This window comes from Cucurbita moschata, unplaced genomic scaffold (assembly GCF_002738365.1).
Source record: "Cucurbita moschata cultivar Rifu unplaced genomic scaffold, Cmos_1.0 Cmo_Scf00032, whole genome shotgun sequence".
Lineage (NCBI taxonomy): Eukaryota > Viridiplantae > Streptophyta > Magnoliopsida > Cucurbitales > Cucurbitaceae > Cucurbita > Cucurbita moschata.
Genome location: NW_019268548.1, coordinates 1,368,009 through 1,376,327, shown reverse-complemented (window position 1 = coordinate 1,376,327; position 8,319 = coordinate 1,368,009). Strand labels below are relative to the sequence as shown.

At 39.4% G+C, this 8,319-nt stretch overlaps 3 protein-coding genes across 3 annotated transcripts in view; 2 read left to right on the top strand and 1 right to left on the bottom strand.

The window, feature by feature from the left end:
- Positions 1 to 589: 589 nt before the first annotated feature.
- On the top strand, positions 590 to 2,559 carry LOC111430060 (pentatricopeptide repeat-containing protein PNM1, mitochondrial-like). Its single transcript, XM_023066190.1, has one exon. It carries the CDS (start codon positions 680 to 682, stop codon positions 2,267 to 2,269), a length of 1,590 nt encoding a protein of 529 aa, XP_022921958.1. The 5' UTR covers positions 590 to 679; the 3' UTR covers positions 2,270 to 2,559.
- Positions 2,560 to 3,424: 865 nt separating this feature from the next.
- LOC111430062 (protein COBRA-like) lies at positions 3,425 to 6,389 on the top strand. Its single transcript, XM_023066194.1, has 6 exons — positions 3,425 to 3,633; positions 4,101 to 4,180; positions 4,287 to 4,743; positions 5,110 to 5,269; positions 5,393 to 5,673; positions 5,786 to 6,389. The coding sequence occupies exons 1-6, from the start codon at positions 3,531 to 3,533 to the stop codon at positions 6,070 to 6,072; spliced, it is 1,368 nt and encodes a 455-aa protein (XP_022921962.1). The 5' UTR covers positions 3,425 to 3,530; the 3' UTR covers positions 6,073 to 6,389.
- Positions 6,390 to 6,428: 39 nt separating this feature from the next.
- LOC111430063 (COBRA-like protein 4) overlaps positions 6,429 to 8,319 on the bottom strand; it is a 3,540-nt gene continuing 1,649 nt past the window's right edge. The window contains exons 4-6 of the mRNA XM_023066196.1: positions 8,109 to 8,256; positions 7,107 to 7,384; positions 6,429 to 7,013 (exon numbers count right to left, since the gene is read on the bottom strand). Coding sequence (XP_022921964.1) covers positions 6,730 to 7,013; positions 7,107 to 7,384; positions 8,109 to 8,256 — 710 coding nt within the window. The 3' untranslated portion in view covers positions 6,429 to 6,729. The remainder of the gene's footprint in view (positions 7,014 to 7,106; positions 7,385 to 8,108; positions 8,257 to 8,319) is intronic.

Here is an 8,319-nt window from a genome sequence, read left to right as displayed (position 1 = left end):
GTGTATTAAAATGAATATTATACTAAAATTACAAAATATTGACATTGATATTTTTATATAATAGATTTATAATCGACAAAATTTAAAAATAATATAAATTAATGAATTAATGAATTTTTAATATTAATTTAAAATCTATGATTATATGTAATTTTTAAATTTATATGTCTCTTGAATAATAATTTTTAAAAAGTCGGAAGTAAACTGTCATAATATAAAAAAAGGAAAAAAAAATTAAAACACGGATTTAATGACGTCATCACTTATTTTGTTAGGCAAAAAAAGGCAATTCAGTAAATTTAAAATCTGGCACAAATATCAAGGAAGATTTGAAATTTGTATTTTCATTTCATTTAAAATTTCGTTCACACTGTAATATTTGTTATTTGGAGGACAAATTAGTAAAGTCACACCATCCGACATATTCAATTCAATACAATTCCCGATTATTAGTGAGAAGATTGGGCCGTGATGTAATGGGCCTATCCCGAGGCCCATGTTTATTAAAGCCCAATTTTTGTTGTCATTTGTAATAATTGGCCCAGCCCAATGACTAGCCATTTGCCCGTTCCTTAGGTTTTTGTTTTGCTCCAGCTCCCTCTAGCGCGCTTTTTCCAAGTTGAGTTCCATTTTTCTCTTCTTCTTCTTCAGAGCTCTACAAAGCTCGTCGTCCATAACAATGCCGCCATTACCGTACCTGCAACTTCGAAGGATTTTAATTCGATCTCTAGCATCGTCTTCTTCGTTATCTGCTGGTTCGTCTTCGAATTTTTTGAATGGATCTGCGAGGAGCTTTCTTTTACATCGGAATTTGACGCCTCTCATCCACCATTTCCGTCATCATGGGGCGGCAGGGAGGCTATCTTATCCTTTGCAGCTCTCACTTTCTCATTCGTTCTCCACCGAATCCGGGGAGAATGACGTGGATCAAACATCGCAGTCACTTGCAACCGAGCTTCTCAAGGACCCTGATTTGGATCCTCTTCCCATTACGAAGCGCCTTCAGGTTAGCTTTTCGCATGTTAAACCGAATCCGGTGTTAGTCCTCAATACGCTCAATCTCTCCTCGGAAGCTGGACGGACGGTGTTGGGGTTTAATGAGTGGTTAGTATCGAATCCTGATTTTCATCACACGGATGAGACTATCTCGTATTTTGTTGATTATTTTGGTCGTAGAAAGGATTTCAATGCGATTCATGAAGTTCTTGTGAAAGGTTTAGGTATCAGTGGGGCTAAAACCCTGCGGTCGTCTATTGATCGGTTCGCTCGTGCCGGGCGACCGACAAAGCTGATCTCATTTTTTGAGACGATGGAGAAAAATTACGGGCTTAAGAGGGATAAAGAGTCACTTAGAACGGTGGTGGAGAAGCTTTGTGAAAACGGCTACACGAGCCATGCTGTAAAGATAGTCAAAGACTTGGCGAACGAGTTTTTCCCTGACGAAGCAATATGCGATTCTCTGATCAAAGGATGGTGCGTCAATGGGAAACTAGATGAAGCAAAAAGGCTGGCGGGTGAGATGTACAGGGGAGGGTTTGAGTTAGGGACAACGGCATATAATGATCTACTTGACTGTGCTAGCAAGCTCCGTAGGAAAAAGGATCCGTTCAGGCTTCATTCTGAAGCTGAGGAAATTCTGGTGGAAATGGATTATCGTGGGGTTCCACGAAATGTGGAAACATTCAATGTGCTGATCAATAATTTGTGCAAGATCAGGAAAACTACCGATGCATTAGATTTGTTTCATCGAATGGGGGAGTGGGGATGCCATCCTAATGCTGAAACGTTCATTATTTTGACTAAAAGTCTGTATCAAGCAGCAAGGACGGGAGAGGGGGATGAAATGATTGACAGGATGAGGTCTGCAGGACATGGTGATGCACTTGATAAGAAGACTTACTATGAGTTTCTTAACATTTTGTGTGGGATCGAGAGGATTGATCATGCCTTGACTGTCTTTGAAAAAATGAAGAAGGAGGGGTGTGAACCTGGGATTAAGACATATGAGCTATTAATGGGAAATCTCTGTGCTCATAATCATCTGGACAAAGCAAATTCACTCTTTAATGAAGCTCAAAAACGGGGAGTGCCAGTTACTCCAAAAGCATATCAGGTGGATCCAGGATATGTGAAGAAGCCAAAGGTAAAGAACCTCGAGAAGAAGAGGGAGACGTTGCCCGAAAAAATGGCGAGGAAGAGGAGGCGACTGAAGCAAATTCGACTTAGTTTTGTTAAGAAACCGAAAAAAGGCATGCGCAGAGCATTTTGATCCTGCTTTCTTTTGCAGCTGCCCCTAATACGGGACAATGGCAGCTTTGACATGCCATTTCATTATATTGGACAAAGGAACACGATTATATGTATAGTGGATCAAAATTCCAGGTTCGTTTAGGAAGAGAATGCTGTATTGTTTAAAAGTCTTCCCTTATTCTGGCCATAGATAAGCATCGATCTATCTGCAGAGTGTAAAATGAAGGTACTTCTTGTTCATATTTGATTATAACTGATGCTGAGAACACGTTAGTTACTACTCCAAATATAGCTGGTTCTGCTTCTTTAGATTTTCTCTTGGTCATGGCTCATAATACTTTTGTTGAATGAGATTGGCCTTTGTGCCTACCGTCATGCCGATGCCGATGCTGTGGTTGTATTGTCCTAGCCCACTACCAATAGATATTGTGTTCTTTGAGCTTTTCTTCAAGATGTTTGAAAGGAGAAGTTTCCACCTCCTTATAAATGGTGTTTCATTCTTCTCCCCATTTGACGTGGGATCTGAACTTTCATATTGACAATGGCTTCTATGGGTTGCGGTTAACTATGCGGATTGAGTAAAGTTAGTAAGAAATTGCAACATTTAGGGTAGAACGTGATCAGAGTTTAGAGTGAAAATTAATACAATGTGACTTGTTCTAACCATAAATAACACTCCATATGAGTGAGTTTTGAACAGTGAACTAGGCTTCACAACAAATCATCTCGATCCATCACTTTCCTCGCTACATGACAAGCATATTTGAGGAGACGTAGAGAGACATTCCTAGGCTCGAAACGTCTTTTTCCCTCGTTTTCTTCACACTAGAAAAAGAAAATTGATTATATTTTGTATATCAAAAGAAGAATGAATGATTGGGTTTGGTTTCAGAATTGATTTCTAATAAATGAAATGAGTGGTATCAAAGTATATATTATATTGAATTTGCAAAGCAAGAACAGCAAAAATCAAATGAATGGCCACCGACATAAATACGCTACAGTATGTGGACCAAAAACTTCGCTCATACCCACTTCCACAATTACCCCCGCCCTTCTCGTCTTTTTCCAAATATATAGCTTTAAGTTGAAATGAAGATGAAGGGGTAGAATTGGAATTTCGCTAACTAACGGCGGTAACTATTCCTTCCTGAAAGCAGACATTCCGCCATTAAAACCAGCTCTCTCTCTCTCTCTCTCTCCACAGGCCACGGCAAGTTTTCTGTACAGATCTTGAGCCATTTGCAGAACGCTGCTTGCAGCTCGGTCTGCATCGGAAAATGAAGGCTCGGCGTTTCGCTTCCACTGGATCCGTCGCCGGACTTACTGGCTTTGCCGTTTTGCTTCTCTTTCTACTTTCCAGCTTCAGTTTCACTGCAACAGGTCAGTGAACTCAAACTTTGTTACTTATTCGTACCTGGAGGTTCCAGATTTAGCTGCTGGACGTGGTTTTGTTATCCATTCACTAATTCATCCTGGTTATATGGTAGCTGGGAATGTTTAGAAAGTGGGCTTACTTCAACTGTTAATCTCTTCTTAGGGAATCGATTTTACTTCCTTCTTTATTGATTGATCGATTTTAAGTGTGGAGGCGAGTGGTTCTTTTTGTTATATTGAAAACTAATGAACGGATTTTAGAAAATGCTGGAATATGAGAAGAAATGGCAATGCTTCTAGTTACATTGGGAAATCAGCGAGTTATTTTTTGAAATCTTTGTTGCATTATAACGAGAGTTAGTGTTATTCGTAATACTGAATTTATTTGAAATTGAAGAAGAGTGCGATGCATAGTTATAAAATATTATCTGAGAAATTTCGATGTTCATCTTTTCCACTGGATCTCTTTGCAGAAGCCTATGATGCACTTGATCCAAACGGGAACATCACAATCAAGTGGGATGTCATGAGCTGGACTCCAGATGGCTATGTCGTAAGTTTCATATAAGAATCACACCTCTTTGGTTTTCTGCGACAGAGCTTTTTATAAATCTAATGGTTCATAACTGCCCCTTAATGGAGTATCTATTTGGTGACAGGCTGTTGTTACAATGTACAACTTCCAGCAATACCGCCATATTGCAGCTCCAGGTTGGACATTGGGGTGGACATGGGCAAAGAAAGAAGTAATTTGGAGCATGATGGGAGCCCAAACAACAGAACAGGGCGACTGTTCAAAATTCAAAGGAAATATTCCTCATTGCTGCAAGAAAGATCCAACCGTTGTGGATTTATTGCCAGGAACACCTTACAATCAGCAGATTGCAAATTGTTGCAAAGGTGGAGTGATAAACTCATGGGCCCAAGACCCAGCCAATGCAGCAAGTTCATTTCAAGTCAGTGTTGGTGGTGCAGGAACAAGTAACAAAACTGTCAAACTCCCCAAAAACTTCACCCTTAAAGCCCCAGGACCTGGATACACTTGTGGGCCAGCAAAGATTGTGAAGCCAACCAGATTTGTATCTGGAGATAAAAGAAGAATAACTCAAGCTTTGAGTAAGTAAACTTGTCTAAGACTTGCACATTAAATATTGTTCAATGTAGAATTCTAATGTTGTCTCCATGCACATAGGTTTTATTAATGATATTTACTTGGGTGTTTCTGCCTGTGACTTTCATAGATTGAATTGGTTGTCGAATGGGCATAGACTCTTCGTTTTTAGGTTTGACTTGGTATCTGACAGAATGCAAGTTCTACGTAAATTACTTGTAAGCATGAATACAAGGAATTGAATATGATAACTTAATATTTCATCGTTGGGAGATGTGGCCAGAAATTGATTTGACATGGAGTGGAATTGGAAGCTGTTATTAATTATTAATGTCATTTGATTGAATCTATCCTTGCTTTTCCTATGTCAGTGACGTGGAATATTACATGCACCTATTCTCAGTTCCTCGCTCAGAAGACACCCACTTGTTGTGTTTCCCTCTCTTCCTTCTACAATGATACTATAGTCAACTGCCCAACCTGCACTTGCGGATGTCAAAACAACACGGCAGGTTCTGGGAGCTGTGTGGAGTAAGTTACCCTTTTGCTTTGTTGGTCATTTTTCTTTCAACATTCTGTTTGTGGTTGGGGTGAAAGATTGAAACTATTTTACTCAACCCAATAATCTATTTCCGCTCAAATTATCTTTTGCAGTCCGGACTCTCCATATTTAGCTTCAGTAGTATCAACTCCTGATAAATCAGGCAGCAATGCGCCCTTGGTTCAGTGTACCAGCCACATGTGCCCGATTCGAGTCCATTGGCACGTGAAGCTGAATTATAAGGATTACTGGAGGGTGAAGATCACAATCACCAATTTCAATTACAGAATGAACTACACACTCTGGAATCTCGTGGTGCAGCATCCCAATTTTGATAACATTACTAAATTATTCAGCTTTAACTACAAGTCGTTGAGCCCATATGGTGACCTAAGTAAGTAATCTCTGAAAATATCTGTTCTTATATAATGTTGACCGGAAAGAACCGGCATTATACAATTTATTTTCTCAACTTAGTGGCTGGTAACTATGGTACTGTTCTGCAGATGATACTGCGATGTTGTGGGGAGTTAAATTCTACAATGATCTGCTCAATCAAGCTGGCCCTCTTGGTAATGTGCAATCTGAGCTCCTATTTCAGAAAGACCAGAACACTTTCACTTTCGACAAGGGTTGGGCTTTTCCAAGAAGAGTTTATTTCAATGGTGATAACTGTGTGCTGCCACCTCCAGATGCCTATCCTTATTTGCCAAATGCCAGTTCCAGACCAGCTATATCTCTACTTATGACCATCTTAATATCTTTGACATTACTGTTGAATTTTGCACAATAAGTTACATCTACGGGGAACAACAAACGCTATGGTTGCTCTGACACTCTAGATTTCCCACGAGCTTGTAGCAATCTAGTCTTTAGTGTCGATTCTACTGGTGCTTAAATCAAAGGCAATATGAGCTAGTTCCTGTTTGTGGATCGGTTATTTGGTTCAACTTCATTTTTGTTTAGATTTGGAGCGAATTGTGTTGTACAAATAGCTATTGTACATGTTCAGTCATTTTGTTTGTATAATGGTTACAAAATATTGGTCGCTCGATGTAATAACTTATGAGACAGTTCAAATTTTCCATAGAGTGCCTGTTTTCTGCATAATTTCTTGGTTATTTAAGTTAGTGGAACATGATGGAATAATTTCATTTAAACCAGACTATGTATTACAAAACCAAAAATAGGATTTGGACTATCGAATCATGTCTATACTGAATTTCTTGTGAAGCACACTGGTAAGAGAGGATATTTTTACTCAAGATAGTTGACTTCAGACAACTCAGAAACAACAAACATTGATTTATCTGGCGAGTATATATGTATTCTATGACCAATAATATCTGCATGCATACCTGTGTTCATTGTAGTTCTGCAGTTTTTCTCTTGAATTTTGAACATGTGCAGATCTTTGAAGTTCATCAGGCACGAGAAGAATGACCACTGATTACAACAAAAACCAGAGTATCAAAAGCAAAGTGGCGGTGAATTTGGCTACTGCACTCGAGCCTCCAGGCGCAGAGTTGGGTAGAAACGGGTACGATTCTGGTGGTGGCATCTGACATTCGTCGCCATTGAAGTATACTTTTCTAGGAAATGCCCAACCCTGCTTGAAGGTAAAGGTATCCTTATCCTTCTTCAATAGTACTTCAGATTGTACATTTCCAAATGGCCCTGCTTCCATTAATAGATCATTGTAGAATTTCATGCCATAGAACATGCCGGTATCGTCTGCACATTGAATTTTGTAGTGCAGTTATGTCAGTAAAGACTTAGATAATAACCTTACATTTACATTGAAAGCATAAGGATTGTGGTACTCACTGATGGATTCATAGGGAACAAGGGGCTTGTAGTCAAAACTAAAGACTTGAGTTACATTGTTCAGATTTGGATGCTGCACTGCCAGTGTCCACAGTGTATAGTTCATCCTATAGTTGAAGTTAGTGACAGCAACCTTCACACGCCAGTAATCCTTGTAATTAATCTTTACGTGCCAGTGTACTCGAATAGGACACATGTGATGAGTGCATTGTAGTAAAGGTGTGTTATCCTTTTTAGGAGTGTTTATTCCTTCCTTGTGCAATAGCTTTGAGTCACTCCTGCATAGTGGGATTAAAGGAAAATAGATGTAGTTATGATCTCTAGCAACTATGCTGAAGATGAGTAAATTAGTTGAAAAGTAACGTTAAAGACATTTGACACAAGGTTACGGTTCCTTCTAATCGGACAACAAGAAGGTTTCCTGTAACAGCCCAAGCTCATTGCTAGCAAATATTGTCCTCTTTTGGCTTACCATTTCGGGTTTCTCCTCAAAGTTTTTAGAGCCAGACACTAGATGGTATGTCAGCAGGGATGCTGGTCCCCAAGGTGGAGGATTGTGAGATCCCATATCGGTTGGAGAGGAGAACAAAATATATTCTTTATAAGAGTGTGGAAGCCTCTCTCTAGTAGACGCGTTTTAAAGTCCTTCAGGAGAAGCCCGAAAGGGAAAGCTCAAAGAGGATAATATTTGCTAGCGGTGAGCTTGGGCTGTTACAACACCTGACACAAGGTTACGGTTCCTTCTCATCTGACAACAAGAAGGTTTCCTATTCTAATCTGATGTTCTAAGTATATTAATTTTTATACTGCAGACTACAGTCATGGTATAGCTGTTCCAAGGACAGAGGGTCTGATCTGACCAAGGAAATGTGATCTATTTTAGGATCAAGGAACGCATGAGTGCCAAACCCGTTATTTTTCTTTTTAAATTGATTTATTTTTATGTTTGGGAGATTCATGAAACACGTTCGTTACCATCTGGAGTAGAGAAAGAAGCCTTACTTTATACAATTATGTTTGTGTTGGCAGCCACAGGCGCAGGTTGGGCAAGAGGTGATCGTCTCATTGTAGAAAGTTGAAAGTGATACGCAGCAAGTTGGGTTCTTAGAGGCCAGAAATTGTGAGTAAGTGCAGGTTACATTCCATGTCACTGCATTAGATGGAGCATGAATCAACTTCACGAGGATGAAGGAAAAAAAAAAAAAAAAAAAAA

Bases quoted from the DNA above. Each gene is read 5' to 3' on its own strand.
- LOC111430060 (XM_023066190.1), top strand. From the start codon at position 680: ATGCCGCCATTACCGTACCTGCAACTTCGAAGGATTTTAATTCGATCT.
- LOC111430062 (XM_023066194.1), top strand. From the start codon at position 3,531: ATGAAGGCTCGGCGTTTCGCTTCCACTGGATCCGTCGCCGGACTTACT. The intron at 4,181-4,286 runs GTAAGTTTCATA...ATTTGGTGACAG, and splicing joins GGACTCCAGATGGCTATGTC to GCTGTTGTTACAATGTACAA. The intron at 5,270-5,392 runs GTAAGTTACCCT...TATCTTTTGCAG, and splicing joins GGTTCTGGGAGCTGTGTGGA to TCCGGACTCTCCATATTTAG.